Below are 20,656 nucleotides of genomic sequence, written 5' to 3' on the forward strand. Positions count from 1 at the left end.
CAGGCTCGGTTTGGTTTGGTGGGGGGGGGGGGGGAATGCTGAGGTCACCTGCCTCTCCCTGAACTCCTGGTGTCCCCAACCCAAGGAGCCCCCGATGGGCAGAAAACACAGCCAAGATGGGTGCGGAACCTTGCAGAACTTGTGTGTGTGTGTGTGTGTGTGTGTGTGTGTGTGTGTGTGTGTGTGTGTCTCCCAGTACTGGGGCTTGAACTCAGGGCCTGGGTGCCGTCCCTGAGCTTTTTTGCTCAATGCTAGTGATCTACCAGGTAAGCCATGCCCGTCGTGGGGCTTGGACTCAGGGCCTGAGCACTGTCCTTTCGCTCAAGGCTAGCACTCTGCCACTTGAGCCACAGCGCCACTTCTGGCTTTTTCCATATATGTGGTGCTGAGGAATCGAACCCAGGGCTTCATGCATGCTAGGCAAGCACTCTACCACTAGGCCATATTCCCAGCTCCTCCATTTGTCTTTTTGTTGGTTAGTTGGAGATAAGTCTCATGGACTTCCCTGTCCCTTCCAGGTCTGGCTTAAAACAATGATCCTTATATCCCAGCCCTCTGAGTAGCTAGGATTACAGTTGTGAGCTACTGGTGCCCAGCTCCACTGGGATTTTTAAGGAGGGAAGCACGGTCCAGCTCCTCCTTTCAGAACTTTGTAGGAGCTGGCTGAGCTGATGGGTGACAGTTACCAGCATTTTGGCCAGTCCTGGGGCTAGAACTCAGGCCTGAACTTCTTTTTGCTCAAGGCTAGCACTCTACCACTGGAGTCACAGTTACTTCCAGCTTTTCCTGTGTATGTGGTACTGAGGAATCAAACCCAGAGCTTCGTGCATGCTAGGCAAGCACTCTACCACTGAGCCACATTCCCAGCCCATCTGCTGTTTTTCAAAATCTTGATTTTTTTTTCTGTCCTAGAATCATAGCTACAATGAATATCATTACAGATTCAACATCAGTCAGACCAGGTATCCAGAACCTTCCCCCAGGTTGTGTGACCTCAGGCAGGTGAGTCTACCTTTCTGTATCCCTGTTGTTTATTTTCTGTAAATATGCCTGAAGCTCATGAGCACAGTCTTGGAATTTTAGAATTCTTGCTTTCAGATCCAAGCATTCACATCATGGCTTGGGAACTTTGGAGTTTTTCTAGAAGCTGCCTCTTCCAAGATGAGCCTTTCCAGCCAGCCATGGTAAGATTCAGAAGACTGACTTCACAATTCTACCCCTCACTGGATGCTTCAAAAATAAAATTAATATTCCTTTGACTGTAGCCTTTGGGGATTGCTTAGTCAGCTCCAGTGAGCAAGTATTACAGGATGTTTTGAAAAATCAGCATTTTGCCAGGCTCCTGTAATCCTAGCTACTTTTAGGAGGCTGAGATGTGAGGATCAAGGTTTGAAGCCAGATCAGGCAGGAAAAGTCTGTGAGACTCTTATCTCCAAGCAACACACAAAAAGCCAGAAATTGAGCTATGATTCAAATGGTAGAGCACTAGCCTTAAAAAAGCTAAGCGAGATCACTCTATATTTGAGTATACACGCGCACATGTGCACACACACATACACACACACACTCAAATCTTTTTTTTTTTTAAATAGCTGGGCTTCCGTAGCTCACTCCTATAATCCTAGCTACTCACGAGGCTGAGATCTGAGGATCTCAGTTTGAAGCCAGCCCCGGCAGACAAGTCCTAGAGATTCTTACCTCCAAGGAGGTTCAAGTGATAGAGTGCTGGCCAAGTTCATGCCCCAGTACTGGCACATGCACACACACACACACACACACACACACACTTTTTTTTTTTGCCAGTCCTGGGGCCTTGGACTCAGGGCCTGAGCACTGTCCCTGGCTTCTTTTTGCTCAAGGCTAGCACTCTGCCACTTGAGCCACAGCGCCACTTCTGGCCATTTTCTATATATGTGGTGCTGGGGAATCGAACCAAGGGCCTCATGTATACGAGGCAAGCGCTCTTGCCACTAGGCCATATCCCCAGCCCCCCACTTTTTTTTTTTTTTTTTTTTTGCCAGTCCTGGAGCTTGGGACTCTGTCCCTGGCTTCTTCTTCTTCTTCTTCTTTTTTTTTTTTCTCAAGGCTAGCACTCTACCACTTGAGCCACAGCTCCACTTCTGGCCTTTTCTGTGTATGTGGTGCTGAGGAATCGAACCCAGGGCTTCATGCATGCTAGGCAAGCACTCTACCACTATGCCACACTCCCAACCCCACACATCCACAATTTTAACTCCATAAACTGAAGGGAGAAATAGACACCTAACAACCTCTTGTGCCTCTCATTACCTTGCCAGGCAGCTGGGACAAACCAGGTACTGACCTTTGCCCCGGTGTCCCATCCCCCTTGATGACGGGATGATGTCCCCGGGGACAGGAGACCTGTCAGCCTGCCCAGCTGTACATGAGTTTGCCCTCAGGCACATGGGTACACCGTGAGGCTCACAGAAGTGAAAGAAACACACTCAACACAGATTGGGACTAAAACTCGGGTGCTGGTAGCTCACACCTATAATCCTAGCTACTCCAGAGGCTGAGATCTGGGGGTTGACGTTCAAAGCCAGCCCAGGCAGGAAAGTCTCATGAGACTCTAATCTCTAATTAAGGCTGGAGGGTGGCGCTGTGGCTCAAGATGTAGAGCACTAGCCGTGAGCAAAAAAGCTCAGAGACAGCACCTAGCCCCTGAGTTTAAGTCCCAGGTCCAGCACACACACACACACACACACACACACACACACACACACACAATCAGTGCCCAGTAGCCAGCACAACACCTGCATACAGCAGATACTCGAAATGCTATTTTGTATTATTACTGTTACCACTAAATTGAAAATATTTTATTTAGGCTAGGCACCGGTGGCTCGTGCCTGTAATCCTAGCTACTCAGGAGGCTGAGATCTGAGGATCGCAGTTCGCAGTTCGAAGCTAGCCCAGACAATCTCTTATCTCCAATTAACCACCAGAAAACTGGAAGTGGTGCCGTGCTTCAAAGTGATAGAACACTAGCCTTGAGGGGAAAAAAGCCCAGGGACAGTGACCAGGCCCTGAGTTCAAGCCCCACAACTAACACATGTGCGGGTGAGTGTGCACACACCCACGTGCATGCACTCAGGCACGTGTGCGCGCACACACACACATTTCATTTGCAACATTCCTGGTATTTCAAGCAAATGAAGCTCAGAAGGGCTGGGGCAAGCCTGACATAGTAGAGTTTGAGACCTGAGTTCAATCTCCAGTACCACAGAATAAATTAAAAAGTAAATAAATAAATAAGCTTGATAAACATGAGCTTGCACACACATACACACCATGTTGAAGAGCTGAGTTACTCCCGGCTCCGGTCCCCTTCCAGCCCCGGACACTGCAGAAGCTGAGAGAGGGTTGGGGTGGGAGCTGCTGGCAGGTGGGTGGGGTCTGGCAGGTGGGTGGGGTCTGGCAGGTGGGTGGGGTCTGGCCGGTGGGTGGGGTCTGGCAAGCCAGCGGGGAACAGTGACAGACAGGGAGAGAAGCTGCTCAGAGGGAAACCAGACCCCAAGTGCCGCCTGACCCCTGGGAACAGGCCCGCTGCTGCCTGTCTCTTGATGAGGCTCTGAGCCTCCCAGTGTCCCCTGATCCATGCCCAGCCCCGTGTGTCCCTCCTACCTTCACATAGTCCCCAGCAGCCTCAGGCTCTCCAGAAGCCCTGGGAAAGAGAGAAAAGAGGTGAGTTCCCCAGTCCTACCATCCCCTCCTCCCCCAGCGGCCCTCCCCCCCCCCCCCCCCCCGCCCCTCAGCCCTGCTCTGGCCAGGGGCCAGGCTTCTATCCTCAGCTAGCGCATGGGTCCCTGCATTTCCTGGCTGCCCTCTACCCCACAGCTGTGCACCTCTGGAAACATTCCTTCACCTCTCCCAGCCTGGGTTTTCAGTGTGTAAAGCCAAGAACAATGACAGCCTGGGCCTCATCCAGTTGACTGAGGACTCAGCAAGTGAGGACTGCCATCTGCCGCACCCCCAAACTCGGGACATGGTGCCGTCCAGGTTCTTCTCTTCCTCCCTGCCGCCCTCCGGTCCTGTCCCCGCTCCCAGCCCACGCCCCTGGCTCTAAACACTGGGGTCCAGGCTGGGTCTCAGCCCCTTCCTCCTGCCGACACACCCTCCTGCTCCTGCCTAGTCACCATCCACCTACTGCTGGACACGGCCAGGACCAAACAGCTCCCTCTGCCTTGAGGGCAGCTGAAGGCTGGTGGCGGCTGCTGATCCCCTCTCCCTCCCCCGTGAACCACCGTGAGCCATGCCCCTAGCCATGCCTTAGTCACTGTTCTCTCCCCTGATGTCACCTGGCCCAGCCCTTCCACACCAGGGCCCAGGAGCTAGTCCTGATGCTCTGCCACTGGTCACGTAGAGCGGAGCTGTTTATCCTCCCACACTCTCTTCCCCGGGGCTCAGCTGAGGTCAGCCCCATCCGTCTTGGGCCTCCTGCTTGGCTCCCACGCCATACCCAGTCCGTCAGATCTGCCCCCTGTCCTTTCAGAATGGATCTCCGCTACTTTTCTCCCTTTGTCCATCCCTTCTCTGGGGCAGCCCTGGGCAGCCTGCGCCTGGCTGGCTCCCAGCACCCTTCCCTCCCACCCTGCAGCTTCTGCTCTGCCACCAGACAGCACCCACGGTTACTACCACAGCCAGTGATGGGTGTGTGTGTGTGTGTGTGTGTGTGTGTGTGTGTGTTCTAGTACTGGAGCTTGAGCTCAAGGCCTTGTGTGCGCTTTGGCTTAAAGCTGGCACTCTCTTACTCCACACCTCCAAGTTCTGACTTTTGGCTAATTAGAGGTAAGAATCTCATGGATTTGGCTGGCTGGGCTGGCTTTTTTTTTTTTTTTTTTTTTTTTTTTTTTTTGCCAGTCCTGGGGCTTGGACTCAGGGCCTGAGCACTGTCCCTGGCTTCTTTTTGCTCAAGGCTAGCACTCTACCACTTGAGCCACAGCGCCACTTCTGGCCATTTTCTACATATGTGGTGCTGAGGAATCGAACCCAGGGCTTCATGCATACAAGGCAAGCACTCTTGTCACTAGGCCATATTCCCAGCCCTGGGCTGGCTTCTAATGAAGATCCTCAGATCTCAGCCTGCTAAGTAAAGATTACAGGTGTGAGCCACCAGAATCTGGGTGTTTGCTTCCTGTTTTTGAGACAGGGTCTTCCTTGCTATGTTTCCCAGGCTGGTCTTCAGCTCCTGAGCTCAAGTGAGTCTCCTGATTCAGCCTTTCCAATACCGGGGACAACAGGTGTGTGCCACCACATTGTACTTAATTTTTTTTGGAGGGGGGGCCTGGTTCTGGGGCTTACATTTTGGCCCTGGGCACTGTCCCTGAGGTTCTGTGCTCAAAGCTAGTGCTCTATCACTTGAGCCACAGCTCCACTTCTGGCTTTGGTGGCTAATTGGAGGTAAGAGTCTCAGGGAGTTGGACTGGGAATGTGGCTTAGCGGTAGAGTGCTTGCCTAGCATGCATGAAGCCCTGGGTTGGATTCCTCAGCACCACATACACAGAAAAAGCCGGAAGTGGCACTGTGGCTCAAGAGGTAGAGTGCTAGCCTTGAGCACAAAGAAGCCAGGGACAGTGCTCAGGCCCCGAGTCCAAGCTCCAGGACAGGCAAAAAGAAAACCCACAAACAAACAGTCTCAATGACTTTTCCACCCAGGCTGGCTTTGAACCACGATCCTCAGATCTCAGCCTAAGTAGAATTACAGGTGTGAGCCACTGGTACCAGACTCCTTCTCCCCCCTCCCGCCTCCTCCAGTGCGAGGATCAAACCCCAGAGCCTGACTATGCAAGATGGGCAACTGAGTCACATCCCCAGCCCTCTCATTATTTGAAGAACAACGTTCAGGCTCCCCTCCATGGCAATGTAATTTATCACCCAAATCAAAATTTCTCTTCCCGTGAGAGTAAAGGGAGAACCATCACTATGCCAGTAAACAGCTGTAAACCATCTGTCCCCTAACCGACAAGGTCGCGCATGCGGCTCTCCAGCAGCCTACCTCACCACGCTGCCAACGGATCTCCTTCTAGCACCCTGTCCCTCATCCTGCCTCCGCTTCCCTGGCATCTGCCAACCCATTCCTGCCTGCCACAGGGCCTTTGCACCTGCTTAAACTGTTTCACTTAGCATATTCTTGCCCAGATCTTCACGTGATCCTTGTTCTCTGGCTAGGAAGGGCCTGTCTGCCCATCTGCAAAATAGGCAGGGAAGGTTGAATACTGATGGGAAATATGTATGTGAATATGGGAATTTAATACTCAAAACTAAGTAAAATGAACGTGGAGGTTCCCCCGGCTCCTGAGGCCTGGGGTCCTCACTGAGAAACTCATTGTCTGACAGACAGCCACCACGGGTTCTGGTCTTCTGGGGTTCCTTGTTGGGACTTTTCTCTTAGGGAAGCAGCCTTCCTGGTGTCTAACTCTTGTCCCACAAGCTGCGGCCTCCCATGATCCTTTGGGTCCTCTGGGTCCGGTAGCAGTGGGGAGGGGGGCGAGGAGGAGCCCTTCCTCCAGCCCCTTCCAGCTGCCTTTCCCGGGTGAGGCATCTCATCCCATCACTTCCGGACATTCAGGGCCGGAAATCCTCCCATTGCTGGGAACACACTGGCCAGGACACTGGGATCCACCCAGCGCTTCCTTCTGCTTCCTGTCCACTTCCCCTTGGGCTCCGGGGCAGGAGCACTGCCTTGGGGATGGGACGCCAGCCTCCCGGGCCAGCGTGGGTGGTGGGCAGGGCCGGTGAGCGTGCTCGGGGCCAGAGGTCCGGGCCGGGAGTCTCCATCCGGTTGGTCACCTTCCATCAACCACAGCCCTTGGAGATTGCCCAGGTGATCATGCCTACGTAAAATCCACCACCGGCCAGCCAGCTGTGGCTCACCCGAGGCTGAGATGTGAGGGTCTCGGCTCAAAGCCGGTCCAGGCAGGGAAGGCCATGAGACTCTCATCTCCAATTAAGCAGCAGAAAAGCTGCTCTATCAGGAAGTCTATCCCAAGCCCCCTACATTGTTCTATGAGGGAATGAATGTCACAGCAGCCCCCTAGTCCTGAGAACAAAGTCTAGTCCTTCTGTCTTGGGCCTATCTCTCTTTGCTCACTGTACCCTTGTTCTAGAACCTTCTCAACCTTTCCCACATTATCTGCAGCCTCGGGACCTTTGCACACAACACTGTTCTCTCTGCCTAGACTCTCTTCCATACGGCTTGGTAATTGCTACTCAGCCTTCAGCTCTCCGTTTGCCTGGAGATTTCTAGGGCACTCTCCCTCATCCTGCAATGATCCAAAAACCAGGAATCAAAGCATCCATTTTTAGTTTATTTTATTTATTCATTTTTGTGTGTCATGGGGCTTGAACTCGAGGCTTGGGCACTATCCCTGAGCTTTTTCGCTCAAGGCTAACACTCTACCCCTTGGAGCCGGTTTTCTGGCGGTTAACTGGAGATAAGAGTGTCATATACTTCCCTGCCTGGGCCGGCTTCAAACTGCGACCCTCCGATCTCAGCCTCCCGAGGAGGAGGATCACAGGCGTGAACCACAGGCCCCCAGACCATTTATTTAACTATTTTCAAAAAGTCTATCCTATTAATTAATTAACTAATTACTTTCTCATTTTATGGGCCTAAAAGACACACTTCCTCTCTGATATGAGTATTGAAATTAATTACTAGGAGTGACAATTAAGCTAAATCAGGCCCATTAATCAGCCACATTAATTATTTAAATAACCAACCCTTTAATTGCTTGAATTAACTGATTTGTTATGATAACTGATACTACAGATTGGGTATCTCCAAGGGGCTTGTGGGGGCGGAGGGGGAGAGGCTGCCCACCCCCCCCCCCCAGCTTTCTCCTGGCTTTCCTTCACAGGGCAAGTCCACCCTCTCTCAGCCCCTGGTTTATTTCTTTGGGTTTCAGAGCCTGGAACAGAGACCCCTCCAGCCGCTGAATCCTACTTCTTAGCCTTCTCCCACCCCACCCACTTCGGCGCAAGGATCCACCCACAGACAGGTCCCATCGGCCCCTCCCGGGAGACCGAGGTCTACTCCTTCCCTCTGGATCCCACTGACAGCCGCAGCAGCTGCCTTCCCGGACACAGCTTGGGGGGGGTCTCTGCGTGGAAGGCTCTGGGCTTCAGACCCCCTTCAACCCCCTAAGATGGGCACCAGCAAGCCAGACATAGCCCTGCGCCTCCACTGGGCGACCCCCCCCCCCTCAGGCCTCCTGCAGCAGGACAGAAGAAGGGCGCTGGCCCAGAGGAGGGCCGAGCTGAGGGTGCTGACCCCACCCCCACCCCAAGCTGCTCTCTGAGACTCAGAGCTCAGAACCTGCTGTCCAGGAGCCCAAAGGGGGGCATCTGTGGGGGGCGATCTGGAGACCCCACTTTTCTAGCAGCGAGCTGAAGCATGGGGCTGGACCACGGGCTCACATTTGCTCAGACTAGAACAGGGTTGGCCTGGGTGGAAAGGAGGAGAGCTGGGCACTGGTGGCTCACGCCCGTCATCCCAGCTACACAGGAGGCTGAGATCGAAGGAGCACCGTTTGAAGCCAGCCCAGGCCAGAAAGTCTGCGAGACTCTTATCTCCAATTAACTGCAAGAAAAAGCCAGAAGTGGAGTTGTGGTTCAAGTGGTAGAGCGCCAGCCTTGAGTGAAAAAGCTAAGGAACAGCATCTTGGCCCTGCGTCCTTGCCCCAGTAGCAGCACACAAAATAAAGGAAGGAAGGAAGTTAGGAGAGAAAGAAAGAAAGAAGGAAGGGGAAGGAGAGGGAAAGGAAATATTACACTTCGCCGACTGGAGCAGAGAAGCAAGGCATGGGAGAGGAAATGGAGTCGACAGACAGTGGATGCTTGAGGCCCCCAAGCATGCCCTGGGCTGGAAGACGCTGGGACCCTGTCCAAGTCCCACCTGAGGGCCTCTGTTTCCCTCCTGAGAACACAAGCAGCTCCCAGGCCCTGGGCTTTCTTAGTGCAGGCTCGGAAAGAGCCTCCCCAGGACCCCCGAAAGCAGACCATCAGCCTGTTAGTGGCACAAACACAGGGTGTGTGAGGTGCTGAGGTATCTGGCCCCCATGGCCTCCAGCCCTCACCCCACACAGGTCCAGTCGTGTGCACACAGGGTCCTGTGAGGGAGAGGGATGGAGGGGGGGGAGAGCCCATGATTCCCAAGCCAGCCTGGTTCCCACAGCCCAAGGCGTCCGGGGGTCTCGGGGACTGTGAGAAAGTCTCCACAGGAAATGAGAGCCAGAAGCAGCTGGGCCCCTTCACAAGACAAGGACCAGCTGCCTGGAGCCCAAGGGGGCTGCCGAGGCTGGGCCCGCCGTGACCCCCTCCACCGGTGGGTAATCGCTACCAGATGCCCTGCCGCTGACGTCACTCTGCAGGGCCGAGAGGGTCGTGGGACTCTGGGGAGAGCTGGGAATTCTTGGCCCACAATCAACATTCCAAAAGGAGATGAGGAGGGGGATGTCTTAGCCTGCGGCCTGGCACTACAACTGCCCCGGCTCTTTTTGAGGGTGTCACCTGGTCTCAGGTTCAGTTTCCTTCCAAACCCTTGGTGGTGGAGGTGGGGGTCTGGGTCTCTGACTGGAGCAGAGTGGCTAGAGGCAGCCATGATGCCCATCTTAAGGAGTGGAAGCCAGGTCCTGGCTGGGGGCTGTCCAGGCCATACATGATCTGAAACCCCTTTCCTTCCTGGTTTCTCCTCTCATTTCTTCCCTCTTCTGCCCCAGCCACTCTGGTCTCTGCTGTTCATCAAACATGTGCAAAATGTTTCCACCACAGGACCTTAGCACATGCTGTTCCTTTAGCCTTGTCCACCCTTTCCCAGAGAGCCAAGAGAGTTTGTTCCTTCATCTCCTTTGTTCAAAGGTCAGTTTCTCACTGAGACTTTGTTCCTGCGTTATTAAAAGGGTGCTAGGGGCCAGCGGCTCATGCTTGTAATCCTAGCTACTCAGGAGGCTGAAATCTGAGGATCAAGGATTGAAGTCAGCCCAGGAAGACAAATCCTTGAGACTCTTATCTCCCACTTACCAGCAAAGAGCCAGTGGAGCTGTGACTCAAGTGGTGGAACACCAGCCTTGAGTGAAAAGCTAAGGGGAAGCATGAGGCTCTGAGTTCAAATCCTAGTACTGGTGGGGGAAAAAAAAAGAGAGGACTAATCTGCTGTGTTCCTAGAGCTTGGGATAGGTATTAGTCATGGGTACACTTCAGTAAGTACGAAAATGAATGAATACTAACTAATTCAAGTGGTGGTATAATGACTTCAATCTGTAATGTGTGTTCCTGCTATCTACTTTCCAGGGAATTACAGAAAGTCATTTGAAATCATGATAAAAGCTGGGCACCAGTGGCTCACATTTATAATCCTAACTACTCAGGAGGCCAAGCAAGATCCATAGGATTACGGCTCAAGGCTACCCTGAGCAGAAGAGTTTGTGAGACTTTGTCTCCAGCAAAAATAACTAGCAAAAAGCTGTGTTGGAACCAGTGCTGGTGGCTTATGCCTGTAATCCTAGCTACTTGGGAGACTGAGATCTGAGAATTGCAGTTCAAAACCACCCTGTGCAAGAAAGCCTGTAAGACTCTTATCTCCAATACTATGCAGAAAAGGCCAGAAGTGGCGCAGTGGCTCAAGTGGCAGACTGCTAGCCTTGAGCAAAAAGAAAGCCAGGGACAGTGCTCAGGCCCTGAGTTCAAGCCCCAGGACTGGCAAGAAAACAACAACAACAACAAATGAGTAAATAAAAACGCACTGCAAAGCACAGTTGAAAATACAGGCGACAGAACAAATGTAGTAAAAAAAAAAAAATCTGTGTTGGATGTGTGGCTCCAGTGGTAGACTGCTGACTGAACAAGCAAGATGATCACACATAAAAACCCAAGTGTGAACACTAGTACTTACAAAAAATAAGCCAATAAATAAATAATGAGACTTGGGTGCCAATGGTTCATGCCTATAATTCTAGCTACTCAAGAGGTGAAGATCTGAAGATCATGGTTCAAAGCTAGCCTGGTCAGAAAAGTCTATGAGACTCTTACCTCCAATTAACTACCAAAAAAGCTGGAAGTGGAGCTGTGGCTCAAGTGGTAGAGTGCTAGCCTTGAGCATGAAGTATTAGTAGAAAAAGTGTTGAGATTTCCTCTTGCAAGAGAAAAAAAAATGTTGCCAGGCACTAGTGGCTCACACTTGTAATCCTAGTTACTCAGGAGTCTGAGGATAATGATTCAAAGCAATCTGGGGCAAAAAAGTTCACGAGACTATTTATCTCCAATTAACCAGCAAAAAGCCAGAAATGGGACTATGGCTCAAGTGACAAAGCTAAGGAATAGTGCTCAGGCCCTGAGTTCAAGCCCCAATACACACACACACACACACACACACACACACACACAATGTAACCTGGTGCTGAGATCTTGAGCTTAAGAGTTTGTCAGCCCTGGGAACAAATCTGGCTCTATTTATAACCCCCAGGAAAGTCCCTTTCCCCCTCTCAGCCTCAGTCTCCTTGCTGGAGAAATGCAGCAACATTCTGTGTTGCAATCTGCCCTGACGTCCATGTGTGGATGGGATATGTTGAGACCTCCCTCTTCCCTGAGGTTTGCTGCCTTGGGTGTAGCATGGGCTGGGGCTGGGGACCAGGGCTCTCAGGGACCAGCTGTTGCTTCCTTACAGAAGGCTATGGTCCCTGGGCAGCTGGGGAAAGAAAGGCTAGGCAGGAGATGACGGCGCCTCCTCCCTCCTTATCCTCCATGATCTCAACAGGGTCCAGGCACCAGGAAACTCCTGCAGCCTCACCTCTTCCCCTTCCTTCCTCTGCTCCAGGTGCACCCTGCCTCCCAGGGGTGGGGGAGGGATACCATCTCCGTGGGCTTCAGCTGCTCCCCCCTGGACACTTAGGAAGGGAAGGGGTCCATCCCCATCTTGCCCACTGGCAAGTCTCCACTTGCCTCTTTCTCAAGTTGGATGAGTCTTCTGAGGACATTTTAGACCTATGTGGGCTACTGGGGGTTCAGAGGTCCAGTGTGGAGCAGGGTTAGCCTGAAATCACCCAGGCAGGCAGCTCCCCTGACACCCAGACACAGGGCTGAGGTTCTGGGACTCCTGGGAGAAAACTTCCGCAACCCCTGGAGGCAGGTGGGAACTCTGGATCTCAGGGCCCCAGCAGGGCACCTGCTAACCCTGCTCCCACGGCCCCTGGATGCTCTGGGTAATGGGGAAAAGAGTCTCTCCGTTTCCTTGGCCAGCTCCAGGCCAAATCTGATGCCTAAGGCACCTCCAGGACCAGGGCGAAGGGCTTGGGCTGGGCCTTACACTTGGCATTTTCAAAATTCCTCAACATCTTCTCAGAAGCCCTCTCCCAGGAGGAAGGAGGGACGACAAGCTGGGAAGGCGGACTCGAACCCTAGTTCCCATCTCCACTCGCTGTGTCCAACTAGCAAGTAAACTTCTCTCCTTGCACACAAGATGGGGGTGCTAAGGGCACACACACACACACCCCCCCTCGAGCTAGATGAGCAGATGCTCAGCCTGGTGGAGGGTAGAACAGTGAACAGGGTTGCACTCAAAGAAAGCGGGCACGGAAAAGCCTCAGATGCTAAACCCCCATGCCCAGGACTGTCATCTGCCTGCCCCAGGGAGGTGGCCTCCCTGCCAGATCACTCCAGCCTCCACTCCCTCCCCGCTGGACCCTCCCAGGCCCAGGGTGGCCACTCACCCTCGGGGTCCCAGGGCGGGGCACCTTCGGCCCACTGCAGTCATGGTGCCCACAGCCGCGGAACCTCCTCAGTCCAATGGCTCCCGCCTTTCTCCGGCCACTGAACTGCGGAGTCCAGGGGGGAAAAGGACTCCAGAGGCGGGGCCTGATCTGCGGGCTACGCCCCCCCCCCTCCACTTGCCCAGCTCCACGTTCCGCCCCCTGCGGGAAGGGCACGCCCCACCCACTTCCTCCCCGACCACGCCCCCTCCCGCCCGTCAGTCACCGTACGGAGCGGAGGAGGAAACGCCCCCTCAGGCCCGCCCCTCCCGGAGAGGACACGCCCCCTGGGACACGCCCCTCCCGTCCTTGCCCCCTGAGAACCAATCAGCGTCCCGGGTGGGAGGAGCCTGGCGCCTCATCCCCCCGCCCCCATCCCGGACCTGTCAGGCCTTCTTCTCTGATCAAATCCTTGCTCTTCCACGCCGGGATGAAGCTGGCTTGAGGAGGTGGGCGGCCTGGGGCAGCCAGTGATGGTGGCAAAGGCTTAGGTCTATTCATAAAAACAGCACTCCCGTTTCCCCGAGCGCTAGCAGTGTGCCAGACGCTTCCTTGTCCTAAGTCCTCAACCACAACCCTGCAAGCAACTGTCACTCTGCTGTTTAGAGAGGGCACAGATGTATACAGACTCAGTGCAGCTCGTGAGAGGCAGGGTCTCACCTGGATACACTCAGCCGCTTCACCGAGGGTGAGAGGGATGTTGGGGCGGGGGGGGGGGGCGGACGGAGGGGAGGTGGGGAGGGAGTGTCTAGATTCAACCAGGTAGCTCAGTATGCAGAGGCTCTATACTTAAGTATCATCCTAGGGAAAAAGCCATCAAGGCAGGCCCAGATCTGGCCCTGGAGTTCGTTGGCTCACACGGCACTACCCTCTTTTAAATTTCCACAACCACTCCTGACTGGGTGGGTTGGGCTCTGAGCTTGCCCTTGGTTGGGCAGAGGGGTGTGAGGTACACAGCCCTGGGGTGGGTGTAGAAGGTGGTAGATACCATGTGGCAGGTGGCTGGAGACAAGCAGCTTCCTGCCCAAATCCCAGTTCCACAGCACCCTGGCGGGAGGCTACCCAGGGATTGTAAATCAGACTAACTAACAACACTTCAGATTCTGGCTTTGTCACTTGCGGGATGTTCAGTCTGATGGGGCCCCATGCCTTCCCCTCCCCAGTCTCGGTTTCCTCAGAGTCAGAGAGAAACTTTAGTGGTAGCAGCTCCTTTCTAGTTTTCTTCTGAGGAATTAGTTACCGGTGAAGGTGCCCCACAGTGCCCAGCTGCGGTAAGCCCCTGATTAAAGTGTAGCTATTTTTTTTGTTGTTGTTGTTTTAGGCCAGATGTTGTGTTGGGGGTGGGGCTGCATTGGCAGCTGAAGACACCACCCCTGCATAGCCGGCTCGCACCTACCTCTCTGGAGGCACATCCTCCGAGGTTCTCTTCTCCTCTATGTCTGTGTCGGCTGTGAGGTCCTCAGGCTTCCTCACCTGCGCTGCGGAAGCACTGGGTCTCGCTTCCGGGGTGTCCTCCAGGGTGGCCGCAGCCCCTGCCACCACCTCCTTGGGCCCCTCCACGTCTGGTGGGTCAGGCAGCCCTCGAGATACCAACTGGGGCTCAGGGCTCCCCTCCTGGGTCTTCTGGACAGCCTGTTGGTCCCGGGCTTTCTTCATGTGGGGGCGAGGCATGGTGCCCATGTGGCTGTACATGTCGCTGGAGCGTGCGTAGGCTGAAGGGCTCTTGGGGACTGTCACCATGTCGTCCTGTGTGGCTTCAAAGGTGTCAGGCTCCAGACGGGATTGGACACTGGCAGGAGCGGAAGGCCGTCTCAGGGTGAAGGACCGGGGGAGACTGGAGAGACTCCCAAAGCCCTTGAATTTGAAGAACTCTGGCAAGGGGAAGGGGAAGAAAAAGAATGAATGACCACGGGTGCAGCAATACATGAAAAAAGCACCTGTGGTTTTATTCCATGAGGGTCCACTGAGGATAGTGGGGGGGGGCGGGGATTCACGGACACCCCTTCTAATCCTTCTCTAACCAGCTTTCAGAAGTGGAATAACCTGGCTGCTTGGGAGACAGAGCCCGGGACATGAATTCCTGTTCTTTAGGCGAGTTAACTTGATCTGAGTAGTTTTCTCATCAGTATGATAGGGATTACAGCACCCCCTCTATGGGCAGCAGCAGGATGGAAGAAAAAGATGCAAATAACAGATCTCACATGGAAACCCGCACATAGCATACTCTTAGTGAAAAGCAGCAAAGATGACGACAGTGACAATATTTCTGCATTGATCAAACACACTATAGGAACGACTTCTTCCCCATTTTCCAGACGAAGCACTTGAGATTTATATTTAGACACCGTTGGCAATAAAGCTCGTGTGTGCGCGTGCGCGTGCGCGTGCACACGCATTGCAGACTTGCTGGGCAGGTGTGAGGGGTGTCCAGTTAGCCTTGAGTGCCTTGGGGTGGGTGGGGGCGTCTCCAGCCTGAGGGTCTCTGGCCTCTCTGTCTGTGGTTTTCTCCTTCCTGTCAGCTGAGCCACAGTTTCAGAGCTGGGGTGATACCATCTCCCCGTTTCCGCAGGGGTGCACGAGCTGTGAGGTCACTCCTCCCTGCCCCCAGCTGTGGGGACGGTTCCTCTTCTCCTTCCTTCCAGCCTCCAGATCAGCAAAAAAAAAAAAAGGAAAAACTCTCCAGCCTTTTCCACTCTGGCTTCCTCCAGCTCCTCAGGTCCTTACACCCATGCTGGCCATTTGACCATGAGGGAAACTGAGGCTCAAAGAGCGGGAAGGACTTGTACAGAGCCACACAGGCTATTGCTGAGGCTGGAGGAACAGTGCCCTTGTGCTTCCCTCCTGGCCCTGCCCATCCCCCCCCCCCACACACACACGGTCTCAGCTACAGACACTGCCAACCAGTGCTCTGGTCCTAGACAGAGCACTGGGCAGAGATTTTGTTAGTGACCAGCAGGGGGGCCATTGACTCCTTGCCATGACTAGGTTTATCTCATGAACACCAGAGAGCTGGAGGGAACAGTGGTAGGACCAGAGAGGGAAACTGAGTCCAGGGCCTGGGATTGAACCCTGCTTCTTAGCCCAGGACGCTTTGGGAAAGTCTCTATTTTCATGCATATCTTGTCTTCATACCACCCCAACCCCCATCGAGTACTGTCCAATGGAAGGAACCCAAGAACTGAAATTTGAAGGGGCCAGATGGGGACCCACCTCAGGAAAGAACGAGGAATAGGAGTCTAGTTCTAGTAGCTTCCGACCTCACTGCTGCTGAAAACACAAGGCAGACCTCACAACACCTTCCTACCTCCCTCCAATTCCCCCTAACTCTCACAATATCCTTCTGAGAGATCCAGCATGACCCAGGCCTGGGAACAGGCTGTGTGATCTCCTCGTGCCCAGCAGGAAGGTTGGGGAGAGCTCGGGATGCAATGGGCTAGACAGACAGGCAGTGACAGGAAGAAGCCAGAGATGGGGACCCACCTGGCCAGAGGAAGAGGGACAGAGAGACCCTGGGTAGAGTGCGGGCACATGGCAAGAGAGCACCTCTCTGGAAGGAGCCGGTGATGGACAGAGAGACAGAAACCAGACAGCAATCAAGAGCCAGATGCCGGGCAGCTGCACTCACTGAACTTTTTGCTGGTCTTCTTGGGTCCCTCTGTCATCTTGGCGACTTGCACGAAGCCCCTGGCCAGCGCGCATGGGGCTGCTTGGGGCTTGTGGACATGCAGATCGAAGTGTCTTTCTCACCACCCCTTCCCCTTTCTCTTGCCCTCTCGCTGGCTTCCTCTGTGTATTTTTAAACCAGCCAAACTCTCTCAGCCCCACCCTCTCACCCTCTCCACAGGGGGCGGGGGCTGGGGCCTCGGAGTCCAGCCCCCAAGGGCCTCCTGGGCCCCAGCAGCAGGGGCAGTGAGCAGACCACAAGCCCATGGGACCTCCAGGGCCTGGGAAAAAAAAGCCCCACAGGTTCTGGGAATGGAGCCCACTGGGCCGGGGGTGGTAGGGACTTGCCAACAGCTGTTGGGGGTCTGGCCAGGGGCTGCAAAGCCAAGGGGCAGGCTTATCTGAGAGTGGTTTATTCTAGGCCTCAGTACTCGGGAGACAGACTGGTAGCAGAGACAAGAGTGCTGGGGGCAGGCCTGTGGGCTCTGGCCACTCGGACCCTAGTTTGAATCTTTGGCGAGTCACTTCTCCTGCTGGAGAACTTGCTTCCCTGAGCCTCAGTTTCCTCTCTGGGAGCAGGAACTGCTTGCTGGGCCCATTTCACAGGGCAGGGGGCGCCAGGCAGAGCCTGTGTGGAATGGGTGCCCGCCAAGGCAGTGGACACACATGATGATGGACCTATCACACTCATTGGACGGAAATGGGGAAACTGAGGCACGGAGATGTTGGCGGGGGGTTGTTAAGGTCACATTGCAGGTTGGTGGTCAAGACTGGATGACAACTCACCCTTCCAAGTTCCTTAACGCACAGATGGTGACTTTTTGCCCTGAAAACGTCCATCTGTGTGTGTGTGTGTGCGTGTGTGTGTGTGTGTGTATGCATGTGGGCACAGAAATGCAACTCCCCATGTACAAACCATGCACAGTGTACCAGCACCTGTGCAGGGTGGGCCACCGAGACCGAGAGACTCACATTCAGTGCTGGGTGCTGCTGACAAAGTATTCCCACTGCTGAAGCCTCAGACTCTGAATCACGACACTGGACGTGCAAAGTGTGCAACACACCTGCAGAGGTGTGAAATCCCTCCCCCCACACACACACACACTGGGATTTGAACCCAAGGCGTTTCCCATGCAAGGCAAGCACTCTTCCACTAAACTCCACCCCCAGCTCCAGAGCTGGCATTCTTGTCCTGCCTCTGGTTGGCTGTGGAGCTGTAAGAGGGGAGCTCTAGGGGAGATGGAGTCTTTCCTGCACGTCCAATGAAAATACCACCAAAAGTCAGGTCACCTGAGGCAGGAAGCTGCTCATCCAGCTGAAGAGCCTGAGGTGCTCACTTCTGTGGATGTTGTTCCTTAAGGGGAAGGGAAGGGTCCAGATAAACCATCTGATGGGGCACAGAGGAACCCAAGGCCCTAAGAGAAGAAGGGGAGACAGTCCTTGGGCTGTAGCAGCAGGGTCCTGCTCACAGACAGGCCTGGGGAGGCCAGTGCTCAAAAGGATGAGGTTTGTGCGTCATGACCTTTGGGGGAGAATGGGTTACAACCCCAGTCCCTACGACTGGACCTTGAGCGTGTGCCTGGCACGGAGAAGGAAGTCCTCCCTGGTGGTCACCTGAATTCACACAACTGACCCGACGCTGCCCCATTTCACAGATAAGGAAACTGAGGCTAAAGGCAGACAGCCAAGTGTCACCACTTCTGGGGGCTGACAGCCTGGTAGGAGCCTGGGGTCTTCCTAGTGGAAGACAGAGGAGGGGTCTTGGCTTTTCTCCAAGGACACAGTACCAGGGTGACTTGGGCTAATCACCCAGCATGTGGCACCCGCCGATGGCGGCTTCCTAGCCAGGCCACCTCTCAACTGGCCGTACAGCATGCACCAGAGACTGTTCCTTCGGGCCTCAGCTTCTTCATCTGCGAAGTAGGGTCAGCTCATGGGAAGGGGGAGGTTTAGCAAGCCCCAGTTCTGTGGCTGAAGGGTGAACCGTTGGCCCCAGCGCACTGTGCCAGGCCAGGAAAACCCTGGTAGGCAGAAACGTGGTGTGCTAGCCACCAAGAGGCGGTGTTGTGGTGATGCCTTGTAAACCTTCCAGCTGGGCCTGCTGTCGGCCAGAGCGCCAGAGCAGTTGCTGGAGTCCCTGGGAAAATGAATGGGGCTCTGTAAGTAGCTGCACTGGCTCAGAGTCCCCATTGTGCCTGCTTGAGTGGCCGTTACAAGTGTGGTTGGAGACCGCCTGGCGGGTGGCTGTCCCCCAGGCCCTCTTTACCCTGTGGCTGGAGGCCAGCCGGCGTGCTGCAGCCCTGAATACCAACCCAGTGCTTTCCTTCCCTCTCTTGAAGGGCAGGACCTCTACCCAGATGAGACTTGCCACAAATGTCACATTCTCCCCTACTCCCTTAGTCTTCTGCCTCCTTCAAGTCCCTCCAGTGACAGCTTGAGCTAAGACCCCCTCCCCCCCAAGAATTCTGCTGGTGTGTGTGTGTGTGTGTGTGTGTATGTGTGTGTGTGTGTGTGTTTGCCAGTCACGGGGCTTCAACTCAGGGCCTGGGTGCTGTCTCTGAGCTCTTATGCTCAAGGCTAGTACCCTAACACTTTGACCCACAGATCCACTTGCGGTTTTCTGGTAGTTACCCGGAGATAAGAGTCTCACAGGCTTTCCGGACTGGGCTGGCTTTGAACTGCTGTCCTCAGAGCTCAGCCTCTTGAGTAGCTAGGATTACAGGTGTGAGCCACCAGTGTCCTAGCTCCTGCTGTGGTATGTGTGTGCTGGTCCTGGAGCTTGAATTCAGGACTTGAACACTGTCCCTGTGCTTTTGTGCTTGAGACTAGAGCTCTACTTCGGGCTTTTTGGTGGTTAATTAGGGATAAAAATCTCAGGGACGTCCCTGCCTGGGCTGGCTTTGAACCATGATCCTCAGATCTCAGCCTCCAGAGTAATTAGGATCACAGGCATGAGCCACTAACACCTGGTGCCTGTGATTTCTTACCTCCATCCCAGATATATGACATAGAGCCACTATGGGAGAGGGTTATGGAAGGGAAGGAGAACAGAGGCTCTGTGGACAGGCAGATACTATTAGGGTCTGGGTCCCCGCCAACCTAGGTTCAGGCCCCTCCAGCATGACTTTGGGCAAGTTCCTATCATCTAAGCCCCAAGAGGCAAATACAACCTCCCTCCCTCCTTCCTGTGATCTTGTAGCAGTGAAATGTGTTCTTGCTGCAAACACCATGTTATTCATTTGTGTCTTTACTTATGTGTTCCAAAAGACTCCCAGCTTTTCTGTTCACCCTGCTGGTCCCATGCTGTACAGGAGCTGGACCATTGTGTGCTCCATAGATGCTTTTCCTGGGTTGGCCCCGCTGGCTGAGTAGAATGATGAGCTCTGAAAGCAAAGAGACCTAGCTCTGTATCCCGACTCCAAGGCTTGCCCTCTCTGTTTGGCTTTCAGCCAGGCCGCTCGGCTGCTCTGAGCATGCTTCCTCTTCTGTTACTCCGCCCCAGTAATAACCTCCTGTGAAGTTGCAGGGTGAGGGTGAAGAGGTGGGGAGATCAGGGGGAAGGCAAAGCTTCCATGGAGGGACAGGGCTCTGGTTATTGCCCAGCCATTCTCTGTCCTTGTCCAGAGAAGCTAAGTAGTCTAGGCTCCCACCCTTAGGAAGCTGATCATCCCTGCCTTCCCCCAAGGGAGTAAGGACTGCTCAAGGCTCGGAGGGGAAGTGACTGGCAGCTGTCAGGTTTCTGGCCAGGGATGTTGGGGTGGAGGTAACATCAAGGGGAACTGCCGAGGCCTCCGCCCACAGGCTGTGACTTGGAAGTGTTCATGGGAACCAGGCAGGTGGCCCAGCCCTAGTCTCAAAGTCTGATAGGACAGAGTCTCCAATGCTACTGTCACCTCCTACATCGCACATTGGCACCCAGGGCCTTGGGACTGTGCCTGGTTCAACCAGGTCTTTATAGGGAAATATTTGGGGTTTGTGCCAGATTGACCTGGCTTAAACACCAGTGTGGCAGGTGATGTTACCTTCCGAGTGTCAGGGTCCTTAAGTGCACAGTGGAAGTGGCAGTACTGCCTACCTCACAGGGCTGGGTGACAGACAGTTGAGACAATTCCCATAAAGAGCTAAGTGTAGGACTGGGAATGTGGCTTAGTGGTAGAGTGCTTGCCTTGCATGCACAAAGCCCTGGGTTCGATTCCTCAGAACCACATACACAGAAAAAGCCAGAAGTA

General features: G+C 54.2%; 1 protein-coding gene across 1 annotated transcript in view; it reads right to left on the minus strand.

The window, feature by feature from the left end:
• Sh2d3c (SH2 domain containing 3C) overlaps positions 1-16,537 on the minus strand; it is a 32,627-nt gene extending 16,090 nt beyond the window's left edge. Inside the window, 3 exon segments of the mRNA XM_048343309.1 lie at positions 3,646-3,685; positions 14,161-14,635; positions 16,390-16,537. Of these exon segments, the coding sequence (XP_048199266.1) occupies positions 3,646-3,685; positions 14,161-14,635; positions 16,390-16,426 (552 nt within the window). The 5' untranslated portion in view covers positions 16,427-16,537.
• Positions 16,538-20,656: the final 4,119 nt, after the last annotated feature.

The sequence above is a fragment of the Perognathus longimembris genome, chromosome 1 (genome assembly GCF_023159225.1).
Source record: "Perognathus longimembris pacificus isolate PPM17 chromosome 1, ASM2315922v1, whole genome shotgun sequence".
Taxonomy (NCBI): Eukaryota; Metazoa; Chordata; class Mammalia; order Rodentia; family Heteromyidae; genus Perognathus; species Perognathus longimembris.